General features: G+C 47.0%; 1 protein-coding gene across 2 annotated transcripts; it reads left to right on the top strand.

Annotated features, from left to right (window-relative positions):
* Window positions 1-221: 221 nt before the first annotated feature.
* On the top strand, window positions 222-11,773 carry PPIH (peptidylprolyl isomerase H). 2 transcript variants are annotated; one of them, XM_032997284.2, is made up of 10 exons: window positions 222-316; window positions 2,237-2,301; window positions 2,911-2,934; window positions 3,441-3,485; window positions 3,923-3,965; window positions 5,968-6,060; window positions 7,662-7,749; window positions 8,535-8,575; window positions 9,870-9,958; window positions 11,554-11,773. In XM_032997284.2, exons 2-9 carry the CDS (start codon window positions 2,249-2,251, stop codon window positions 9,936-9,938), a joined length of 456 nt encoding a protein of 151 aa, XP_032853175.1. In that variant the 5' UTR covers window positions 222-316; window positions 2,237-2,248; the 3' UTR covers window positions 9,939-9,958; window positions 11,554-11,773. The 2 variants fall into 2 exon arrangements, with proteins under 2 accessions (XP_032853175.1, XP_042650697.1); XM_042794763.1 differs by lacking the exon at window positions 222-316 and adding an exon at window positions 1,349-2,023.
* Window positions 11,774-12,065: the final 292 nt, after the last annotated feature.

Below are 12,065 nucleotides of genomic sequence, written 5' to 3'. Positions count from 1 at the left end.
AAACAAAAAGTGATGGTTCAACATTTAGAGAAGAAGCTGGCAACGGACTCGGGAAAAAGAGCAGCCAATCTGCTAAGGCGCGTGAACAGCAAGTGATCGGCCTGCACCACCAATCACAAACTAACATACGTAATTAGTAGCCTATAATTATAATTTAGTATGCATGCTCGGCGCGTGTACGGAACACAGAATAAGATAAATATGTATCACTGAGGCTTAATAAACGAGCACTTTCTGCACACCATATTGGCGTCTGATACTGGCTCCGTCACTGACATGAGACCAAGCTGCGCACGGGCACGAGAATTCACCACAGGTGAGCCTTACCGTGTCCTTGCCTATCCCCACTGTCTTCTTTGCAGGGCACCCTGGATTTCTCCGTGCACTTTTAGGGGCATCCCAGTCACCACGATGTGTCGTTCGGGACAGCCCGGGCCGCTCAGTGTTCCTTCTGGTGCACCCACACTCCCCTGGATGTGTCTGTCTGTGCCCCTCAAGGCCTTCTGGGGGCTCTGGGGACATCCTGGAATCCCAGAACTGCTTGGGTGGGAAGGGACCTTTACAGGCCATCGAGTCCAACCCCCTGCAAGGAGCTGGGACACCTACAGCTGGGATCAGGTTGCCCAGAGCCCCCTCCAGCCTGACCTGGAATCTTTCCAGGCAGGGGGGATCCACCACCTCTCTGGGCAACCTGTGCCAGGCTCGCACCATGCGTGTTGCAGAACATTTCTTCTTGACATCTAGTCTGAATCTACCTTCCCTTAGTTTAAAGCTACAGGCCCGTGTCCCATTGCTACAGGCCTTGCTGCTAAAAAGTTTGTCTCCATCTTTCTTAGGAGCCCCCTTTAAGTATCAAAAGGCTGTAGTAAGGTCTCTGCGGCCCCTTCTCTTCTCTAGATGACCATGGCCCGTGTCACAGAGGATATCTGGGGGGCTGCCCCCATCCACCCACTGCCCTCTCCAAAGGGAGACCCAGAGAGTCGTGCACAACCAAGGCTGAACCTCACCCGAGCAGACACAAACACGGTGCCTTTCTTGCCACAGAACCCAGGTCAGGAGACTTGCAGGGTGAAAAAAAGTCAAGCCGGAAACAAAAAAACCTCAAAGATACTTGAAATTTCAGGAGTTTTTGCTCAAAAGGCACACAAGCAGAGAACCACTAGCTGCAGGGGACCGCGTGCCCTGGGGAAAGGTTATTTGGAATTGTTTGGAGGTGAGTTTTGTAAAGCGCAGCCTGAGGGGAGACCGAGAAGACAAACTCCAATCAAGCATCTAATGTTGAATTTCAGCAAAGACACAAAAGAGAGTCTCAGATGGGAAAAAAAGGTTTTGGAAGTGCAGCTGGAGCCAAATAGGTTTAAATGGAGTCCCTGGGGGAGCCATTTGGGGCTCGTCCTGCCCGCAGCAGCGTGCTGCAGGGAAGGGCTCTCCCCTTGGGTCGGGACACGGCCCACGGAAACTCCGTGGGGTTCCCGCGGCTTGGGACGCTGCCCGAAGGCGTTCCTCGAGGTTGAGAGCCCTGACCTGTCATTAGGGGAGGGACTGAGCGTTCCGGGTTGTCCTTAAGCCCTGTTTAGGGTCTGGGGCCGTTGTTGAACCCCAGAAGTCCGTGTGGTGATTGTTCTCCTCTCACGGACATTGGAACCCTCTCTCTGCACGCTTGCGGAGTGTCGATTACTTGCATACAAAACCCAGTGTTGTTTGTATTCGTTATGTGGAAGCTGCCGCAGCAGGAGTTTGGGGCTGTCCATGGGGGGTGCAGGACACCCCCGCACAAGCAGGGTAACGCCGCTCTCGTAAGCCCCTCGGAGGTGTCTCCTGACCCCCCCCGGCGCCACAGGCCGGTGAGGGCCGCAGGGCCGGCTCTGGGCACGGCTGGGCCCGCAGCCAAAGCGCTTCCGGCCCGGGCCCCGCCCCGGGCCCGCCGCCGCTTCCGCTTCCGGGAGAGGCGGCCGCAATGGCGGTGCTCGCGTCCAACCCCAACAATCCCGTGGTCTTTTTCGATGTCACTATCGGCGGGCAGGTGGGTGTAGGAGCGCGGGGGGGGGGGGGGGTGCAGCGGGAGCGGGGCTGAGGGGTTCGCTGCGGGGGTGCAGAGGTGCAGGGTTGTGTGGGGAGGGGGCTCGCAGGGCTTGGGGGGGGCGGCAGGAGGTTGGGGGTGTGGGAGCTCCCCGGGTGGGGAGACGGGTGGGTGGGAGTGGGGCCCAGAGGGCTCATCGGGCCCCTGTCTCCCCAGGAGGTCGGCCGCATGAAGATCGAGCTGTTCGCTGATGTTGTACCCAAAACAGCAGAGAACTTCAGGTAAGGAGCCGCTGGCGTTCCTGAGCTCAGCCTGGACTGGGGCTGCGAGGGCTTTTGGGTGCAGGAGTGTCTCTGTTTGCCCCCCAGATCCAGCGCATCTCCTTTGCTCCTCTCTCTTCCCAGAGAGATGTGGCGGTGCAGCATCCTGATTCCTTGGGGAAGCCCACCAGTCCCCTGCTCTGCTCTTTCTGTGGAGCTTTTTAGATGCTCGGCGCATTCATAAAAGGTCGTACCTTAATGGCATGGTGGAAGTCGTCTTACCACCCAGTTCTCTGGTCACTGACTGAAGGATGTACAATTGGACATCCCCCTTCCACAGGAGAGATAGATATACCTTGTTCTCTGTGAAACACGGTGCCTGCTCCACGTTCACCATTCCTTACTACCCCAGTGTTAAGTATCTGACCTCCTCAACTGCAGAAAGCGCAAAAGTCTGTTCTGAAATGGAAATGGGGAGAAGTAACTGCCAGTTCCCATTTCACTGGGGACATCCCCAATGCAGCAATGCAAGTCCTGCGCAACAGTCGGTGTATGTTCACTGAATGCAGCCCTCTGTATCCTCAGAGTCCAGATGTGCCTCACGCTCTGCTCTATTTTTTTGTCTTCCAGGCAGTTTTGTACAGGTGAATTCAGGTAAGTGGGTTACAGGGTCCTTTTAAGTAGCCTACTCAGAGAAACGGGGCTGGGTGAGCAGGATGAATTTCTTACTATTTCTTACTTGGAAGATTTTCTTACTATACCAGTACAAAATGAAAGAGTTACAGGAAACTGTTCTGATGAAATTGTGACGGGCTCGGTCACAGAGATGGCAGACTTTCCCTTTTGGGCATGGCTTTGTTCGTGCTTGAGTTGCTGTGAAAAGCCCTGTCTGTCTGCAAACCCCACCTGCTTATTCTGCAAATTGCAGTGGGATCCCTTAAAGATGAAGGTTTGGGTGTTGTAGGGAACCCTGTCATTTAATGTGCAGATCCCACTCAAGCTTTTCCTTTGCCTCTGATGGCACCAGCTGAGAGCCAGGCTGCAGCACTTCGTTGTACTACTAAAGTATAGGGCAACCCGTTGGGACTCTGAATTCCTGGAAGGGTTTTGTGTGGGATATCCATTAAGTTGCAATGATTTTCCTTTTTATTTCCGTGCAGGAAGGATGGTGTCCCTATAGGTTATAAAGGAAGCACTTTCCACAGGTATTTCATCTGCTTTTGTTTAGGCGCTGAAATAGCCGTCTGATCCAGATGTGGTTTTGAGACCTGCCTCAAGGCAGCATTGGTTTGGGAGGCATCTGTAGGTCATGGCTAATATCGTCCTTCTGTAGACTTGGGGGATTTGGGGGTGCTCTCAGATGTGTACACTGAGGTCACTGGGAAGGATCCCCCATTCATGGTGTGCCAGGTTGGAGATCATTTTCTGGCATCTGTCACCTAATCCCTTTTCCTGGTCAAACAGCAATGGGTCCCAAATTACCTGATAGCAACCAGTAGTTAATATTTGTTGTAGATTTTAGGCCGTAGCATTCACATACCTTGATAATGATTGTGTAGTGAGGCAGAACTCCTTTTTGCCACGTGCTAAGCTTCATGAGGCATTTGTCTGCTGAGAACTAAATACTGTTTTACTTCTTTAGGGTAATAAAGGATTTCATGATCCAAGGAGGTGACTTCGTAAACGTATGTACTTCTGTATTCCTTTTGTATTTTTCCTACATGATGTATTATGCAACTGTTCCCAAGGGTCTGTGCTGATTTGTGGGATCTGTTGGCTCTCTTTTGAGGTACCCAGTAGTAACTGAAGGTTTCCTGCTAGCATTGCTGCCATCTTACTGCAACAGACTGTAATGTACTTGAAACCAAATCTGGAGTTTTGGCTGAATATGCCTTCTCCTTCTTGAAATATTTCCTCTCTTAAAAAAAGAACAGCAGTACAGCTAGAGGCGTTTCAAACTTGCAGATTCATTTTTATTTTTACCCTGTTGTCCTTCCCACTTCTGTCCCCCCAGACAAGAAACCCTGTGAATTTCTATTAGCCTTGTGGAGAGAGACCCTAGGTACAGAACCAAGTATCTAGTGCAAGGGATAGTTTAAATAAAAACTAACTGTTTGTTAGTGAATTGTCTTAAAATAGAAAAGACTTTGTGTCCACAGTGGTGGTCGTGCTCTGACTTGGGGATAAGCAGAGTATATGAGGAAGCCTGGAGGACCACAGGGTCTCTTCACTGTCCTAGGACTCAGTGAAATTATTTAATTTCTGGAAGTGTTTAAAACTATGAAGGAGGTGATAAATCTTCTTTAATACAAAATGTATACAACTTAATTGTATGAAAGTCACTGAGGGAACTGACCACAGAGCAGTGGCTCAGCCACACCAGACTTTTAGGTAGTTGCCAACGGTGATGCTGCTCAAATGTTCCAGTGGGTTTATTACTTCCACTGAAGCTCAACAAGCTTTACAGTTAGCACCAGTATTTGTAACTTATAAATTACGCTTACTACAAGCCACTTGGGGTGCAAGAACCGTCACACTGACCACTACTAAGATGGGGTATATATTCCTGCTTCAGAGCTGACAGTTTAAGTAAACCACAGAGAATAGGAGGAAGAGAAGCAAGGGCCAGGCAAGCAGAGCAAAAGATGTGGAGCTGCACAGGGTACATTATTGGCATCTTATTTTCTTGCTAAGTTTGGCCTAATAAAGAACATATATGTTAAGTAGAAAGGCAGTGAAGGGAGACAGGTTGCAACAAGGCAGAAGAAATGTGGCTGAAGGGACATAGAAATGAGAAATCAACACAGGGAAATTACTGTCAGAATGGTAAATTTAACTGACTCTGCCAGGGATACCTGTTTGTGTTGCTTCTGCAGCCTTCCCTGAAGGGTTCCTCACTGCAGCATCTGTAAGGCCATTCTCTTGAAGGGTCCCTGCTCAGTCCTTTTGGCATCATACGGGGGTGTCTCTGCAATGCTGGACCAAAGGGCAGGGTAGCCCTTCAGCAGTCCCACGGGTTACATGCCTTACCTGAACCATGTGTCAGGCTTCTGCAAAGTTATAAATTTGTGAGCAAAGCTTGCAATCTGCAGCTCTTACGGGCCATGCTGCTTTAATTTAGAAGTGTCTTGAGATCTGAGTGCTAGGGCTTGTAGTTAATTACAAGATGTCTTGACTTGGTAGAAAGTACAGCAGAAATTAGAAGCTCTGTATTTTAAAAACTGTCCTTGCTTTCCCTGTTTCCAGTAAAGTCACAGAAAATAAGGTGAGATAAGTAAGCATACCATCAGCCGACTTTTTCCACACCACCACTTCTGCTATCCTTGTCACACCAGCCCATATTTGGGTGACCCCTCCCTTTTCCCTGCCAAGTCCAGGTGGGTCCATACCAAGCAATCGATAGACTCCATCTGACTCTGGGAGGCTTGGACTTAATGCTTAGCATCTCCATGGGTTTCTGTCAATATATAGATGGCAAATGATATACTGTAGTTAGAAACCAGTTGCTGATCCTCTTCGGAAATTAAACACTGAGTGTGTTCACTGCTGGTGTATACAAATGGCAGTGTAGCATCCATTCTGGGCTGAGTTAACCCTGTCCTTTTGCTTGGGGATTTTAAATTTCATTTTTAAATGGAGTTGTTCTGTAGCAAATGCTGTGGCTGACTGGGCACCTCTCTTGCGCAGGGAGACGGCACTGGAGTAGCCAGTATATATAGGGGTCCTTTTGCAGATGAAAACTTCAAGCTGAAACACTCTGCTCCTGGGTTGCTCTCTATGGTGAGTGTAAAATAATGACTTTATAAGACTAAAAAGCTTTTGGTACATTCTCTGTGCCCATTTCTGAAGTGTATCGGTTATTTGCCAGACAACAGAAATCACCACCATTGGATACGAGGTCTGAAACACTTGTTTTATAACTACTAGTCAGAACGCTAGTCATGGGTTAATGTGTTGAGTAACACAGAAGTCCTGATCCTGCAGCATCCTTTCTTTTTTACCTGTCGAAGTGCTGGGGCAGGCTTTGATCAGCTTTCAAATAGCTCGATTCTTACAGTTTTCGCATGGTGGTGAGTGGTGGTGTTTTCTTCCCTGATACTGTTATCAAACACTGACCTCAGCAAGGATGAAACAAAGAGATTTGGGAGTTTCAAAGCCATAGCAGTGTTACCATGGTATCTTTTATAACATATGCTTCCTGTTCAGCATTGTAGGAAAAACTGCAACCATTGCATGTTGGCTGGTAAGAACAATACACTGTCTTTTGCAATAGAAAGCAAGTGAGGCCAGTGATTCAGTGTTCCTATCCACAGCTGCTTCTTACCCAGCTCTTTCAGCTGCCCTGCCCTTAAAACCACTGGCTAAGAGCATTTACCACGCGGATTAGTTATTCACCCTGTTCAAAACATGGTCCAAACCCAGGTGTCGCGACACAGTGAAGCAACCAGTGTACCGTGGTGTGGGAGAAGGGATCCACACTGGTATTGCCAGCTTTGTGCTAAAGTGGCGTGGCTCTGGAGTCGTTCTGCTGGGCCAGACCATGGTCCATCCCAGCTGGATCCCCCCCAGAGCTGGCTCTGGCTAACGATAAGTAAAAATCCAATGTGACCGTGTCCTGTACAGTCGTGCAGCTGCAAAACTTGCCCAATTCACTTGTCGGCACAGAAACATGCTTTAGTATCATTTAGTATTGGTTGTCAATGGAGCTCTGAAAAATTGAAACGGACTTAAGTGTGGCAGAGATGTTTTCTTAGCAGAGCACAAATGTTCTGGGTGTTGCACTCAGTCATGGATGGAATTTCACGTCTGCATCACACTGTTCTTGTGAGCCCTGTGCCAATATGATCATTACCTTTCTCATCCTGATCCTCACAACAGACTGTTTCTTTTTTGTTTTGTTTTGGTTTTCTTTTTTTGTTTTGCTTTTTTATTATTATTCTGAGGATACCTTCCAAACAGCTGAAATCACCTGCATTTTTTATTCTGCCCTGGTTCCTGGCTTTTCATTTTTCCCAGGACAATACTGCAGCCAGAAGTACTTATCACCAAAAAGTTCAGCCTTTTTTCAAGAGCATGCTCTAAATCCCAAATGTCAGCACAGTCTTGTGCTGAACATGCTTTCATAGAAATATAATAAAAAGTTGGTGCTGTGGCTCGTGTGCACACTGGCATGACCAGACTTGGTGGCTTGCCAGGTCCCAGGACAGGGTACTCTCCTCCAGGTGTGTATCTTGCTTCCTTTGGTTTGTGTAGCAATAAGCTACAAATAAGCTAGTCTAGATCTAGAGCAACAGCTCTTTCCTGTGTGAGATGCATCTGCCTTCAGTTTTGGGAAATCTTAAATTGTACGCTTTTTGGATTATGTCATTCTCAACCCCCAGGCAAACAGTGGTCCAAGTACCAACGGCTGTCAGTTTTTCATCACATGCTCCAAGTGTGACTGGTTGGATGGAAAACACGTTGTGTTTGGTGAGTACCTGCAGTGGAGGCCTGGCGTACCAGCTCACAGATGCTCCCTGTGGCGGCAGCTGCTAAAATAAACAGCTGTGGACTGCTTGTTCTTCCCCCCTCACTTGTGCTAGTGGAGGTAGCTGTGCAGCCAGGTACTGAGATGGATCACTGGTGAAATGAAACATATTTTTCCCAGGTTAGCTTTAATCCAGATCAGTTCCTTAATTGATGTATTGTGTTACTACCTAAGTCCTTGTGGCGGTGCAGAAGGGACAGATGAGTGAAGGGATACCTTTCCTCTCCAGTGTCAGAAAGGACTGAGCTTTCAGCTGAGTTTTTAGATAGTAATTCTATGAAACCACTTCTGCTAACAGCTCATGTACCGCCACTCAAGCTGTAGGATTTCAAGGCCAGCCTTTAACCTGGTGTCCTACTTACTACTTCTAGTTCTTGAGTAACACTGGTATCGTTCATTGCTGGTTTTGCATTGTTACAAAGGTGGTGTTGATAGAGAGGTAGGTGATGCTGTATTTTAGCACAGCTGGAATCTCAAAACTTAGATTTCTACACATACCATCCTTTCAGTAGGAAAATGCACTTAAGCTGTTTTGAATGTGGAAAATGTTTTAAGAGGGATTGTTTCCTGTATCAGTTTAGAGATTGGTAACAAACCCTGAAGTGCCCAGTAGCTGTACACTGCACAAGACTCTTCAGGAGGAACTAAAACACATGTTCCTGTGGTGAGGGGTGGGGAGCAAAGGTAAAACTGGCCATATTGAAGTGGATACATTTTCTTATTCTAGGTAAAATTGTCGATGGGCTGTTGGTCATGAGAAAAATTGAAGTAAGTTGAATTTGCCTATTTCTCTGTGAATGCTCATATTGGAAAGTCATGTAAAGGATTATCAAGGGTTGTTTTGTTCTCTCTTACTGTCTGCTCACAGGATACCAGGGAATACCAGTGTTGATGACTGGTATTATTGGTTGTCATCATTATAAATTAGCAGGAAATCTGTTGAGGCAAAGGCTGTCATATAAATTGACTTTAGAAACGCTATGCTGTCGTGGTTGCTGGTTAGTCTTTGAGCAGGGATTGTGTTCTTGTGGCTTTATTTGCAATGCTTTGCATTTGTTCAGGAAGCTGAATTGAAAAGCTGTTCCATCAGCAACTCAGACAAGAGTGTAAAGCAGATCACTTCTGTGCCACTGCATGGGATTATTCAGTGGATGCAAAATCATCAGTTCTGCTGATCCATAATCAGCATGTTTAATAAGAAAAATTAAACTAATCTTCTGATGGGCTTCGAGAAGCTGAAGATGAATATGCTCAGGGGTGGTGGTTGCTACAAATGTGACTGAGTGTCATGGCAGGATAATGAGTAAGTTTGACAAATAGCAGTGACTTCTTCAAGGCAGCTGACATTAAATTCATGGCACATGCATGAGATAATGTGCACAGGGGCCTCTGATCTACACCTAAAAAGTGGGGTGAACACAGAGCTAACAACTGTTAGGCCTTGAGAAAAGGTCACATGCAAAAAAAAATGTATAGCATGATATAATCTATGTGTTGCTAGCCCTCTTCGGCAGAAGCACTGACGGAAGGGTTGTGATGTGCCTGCTTTGTGCATTGCTGCAGCGAGGGGCAAATGAAAGGAAGTAAGGAGACTCATGAAAGAGCAGTTAGGTCCAGCAGAATGAGAGGTTCAGAATGAGGGCTGCTTTGTGACTCTCTCTTATTTGAATTTGCCCTTCTGTACAAATACAAGTTTGCATTGTGTGTTGCAGCTGTAATAGTAACTTTAAAGATTTAAGCCAGAGCGGCTTCAAGTGACATGATGCCTGCTGTATCTCATGAGGAGCTCTCCAGTTTTTTCTCTGTTCTTTCCCTCCCATCCAAAGGATCGGGGTCTGGTCTGTATCCCAAACCTCTGTGCACAGAGAGAGAGTTCACCGGCTTATGGCCAGACCCGTTGCCAAAATGCGTAATGGTGCTTATAGGTTACTCAGAGCTGTGTCTAGATTTCCCCTTTCCTCATGTTGTACAGACATCTCTTAGCCAGTCTTCAAGTACCTGTCACTCACTGGATTTGCTGTGCTTTTGTAAGGTTTAATGTTATATATTTGTTTGTCCCCAGAATGTGCCTACAGGTCCAAATAACAAACCCAAGCTGCCAGTTGTGATCTCTCAGTGTGGGGAAATGTAAAGCAATGAAACAGAAATGTGGTGAGTCTCAGTCTTCGCAGGCACTCAGTGCAATTGAACTCCTCTGGGCTGCTGTGCTCCTTGCTTTTCTCTTGACTTATTTTCACATTCATTTGAGTCTGCAGAGCGCTGACTCAGCTCAGTGAAACACCAGAAAATGCTTCTTTAACAGCAGTAGTTTTTTGCCAGCAAAACTCCCTGAACTGGCTTCCCTCTGAGCTACACAGACACCAAAGGCAGCACTAGAGGGGTAAGATTTTGCAGCTGCAATCACGGGGAAGAAGGGGTTGTGGGAGCTCTGCCTTGGATGAGGTTAGGCTGCCTTGAAAGCCCAGCTTTAGAAACCAGTGGATGAAAGGGAACTGCAGCAGGAATCCAGCTGTTATTACCCAGCCAGTCTAGGGGGTAGGGGCCTTCATTTTGACGTGCAGGTTGGTGAACTCTGATTGCTGTGGAAAGCAGAGCATCCATGTGTAGGGAAGGCAGGGATCAAGAAAAGAGGAGACAGAAATGACTTGAGCCTCCTTGCTCAATATGGCCATGGTATTGCCACCACTGAAGGGCCAAGGAGTTATCATGTTACATAGTCTTACCTTAACTCAAAGAAATTACTGTCCTTATCTGAAGGGAGATGTTTCCAGCATTTACTATTATTCAGGCTTCATTTTGGTTAAAACAATAGGCTCAAGACAGAGCTCAGGCTAACGTACAGTATTCTGTTTCCATTTGTCTGCCCACTTCACTGTAAAAAACACAAGCATTTAAACAAATCTGTCTAGATTTCAATGTGTCGGGCTGCAGCTTGTCAAAAATCTGCTGTATTAGCCTTTTGGTTGCTGATTTTTCAAATTTCAGCAGGCAGGCAGGCACCGACAAAAGCAAATCCCAACAATTTTTGTCCTTCCATTAAATGATTTCCAAAGACATCTGGAATTGCCCATGAAGACACGTTCCCACTTCCATAATAAAGTCTTTCAGATCTGCAGTGCTCCAGAATCTTGGGAGCTCCTCTTATTTGATGAAGTGACAACAGGGAGTGTTGTCTTTCATTTCCCTGGTAATTCTGGTGGCATTGATAGCCCCTTTAGGGTTGTCCTCAGGTCCAGACTTGTTGATCATTTCTGTTTGCAGTACATGTTGTTTAGCCAACATCCAACTTGAGACTGTAAGCCTCAAGTTCACTCAACTGCCTCAAGTGGCACTAGCCTCAATTTCTAGGTATGAGGCTAGTGCCACTTTGCTCACTTTCCAGCCAGGTCTTACGAACTGCCTTTCTGCACCCTGCTGCCTCTTAGCTGCCTGTAGACAAGAACGGCATTTTTCTTTCCCACCTTCAGACAGCTAAATCAATTATTTGTCAAGATCCTTTAAAATCCTCCAGGGAAGCAGGCACTGTTGGTTTAAAGTTCAGAGGTAGATGCAGATGCCCAGCACGGAGACTCAGGAGGACTCCCGAGTTCTCTAGCTCAGGGTTGATGTGAGCTGGTACATGCAGCAAGTAGCGCTCACTTGAAAATTGCTGTTGCAGCACCCAGTGCCACTGCATAGCCTTGCTGTCTTAGGATGAGTTGGGAATGTCTGTCCAGCATTTTGGACCTGTTTCTTCTTTGTTTCAGTGTTCCTTCACTGGTGGTCAGTTCTGTGCTGGCTCCATGCAGTTCCAACTCCAGACAGTTCCCTCGCCACCCCAGTCTTCTCCGCAGGCCAGAGCTGTGCTTTTGACATTCTCCTGAAATTATTTAATAATTGGCATCTATGGTTTTGGGGGTTTTTTTGGTTTTTGTTTTGGTTTGTTTTTTTACATTTTGAAATGTCAATAAAGAATTTTGTTAAATACGTGTGCAGTGCACATCAGTTAATGTGCTTGGGAATAGATTCTTCTGAAGGGCTATAGCATCTTCAGCAACGTGCATTATCTCTAGCTGGTTCACTATGGAACACTTACTGTGCATGGTGTGGAGGGACATTGCTGCTGGGCATTTGCAAAATGGGAAAGAAGGGGTGAAGGGAGCATGGCAGTGCTGTGTTCCACCAGCTCCTTTACTCAGCAGGTAAATAAGGCTGCCTGGCAGAGAGGAAAATCTCCAGAACCTTTCTACGTGCAGCCTTACTGAAGCTCAGTAAATTG

Source organism: Tyto alba, unplaced genomic scaffold (genome assembly GCF_018691265.1).
Source record: "Tyto alba isolate M040663 unplaced genomic scaffold, T.alba_DEE_v4.0 Super-Scaffold_20000042, whole genome shotgun sequence".
In the NCBI taxonomy this organism is placed as follows: domain Eukaryota; kingdom Metazoa; phylum Chordata; class Aves; order Strigiformes; family Tytonidae; genus Tyto; species Tyto alba.
Note: the sequence above shows the minus strand (reverse complement) of the source record. Positions and strands in the feature narration are given on the sequence as shown.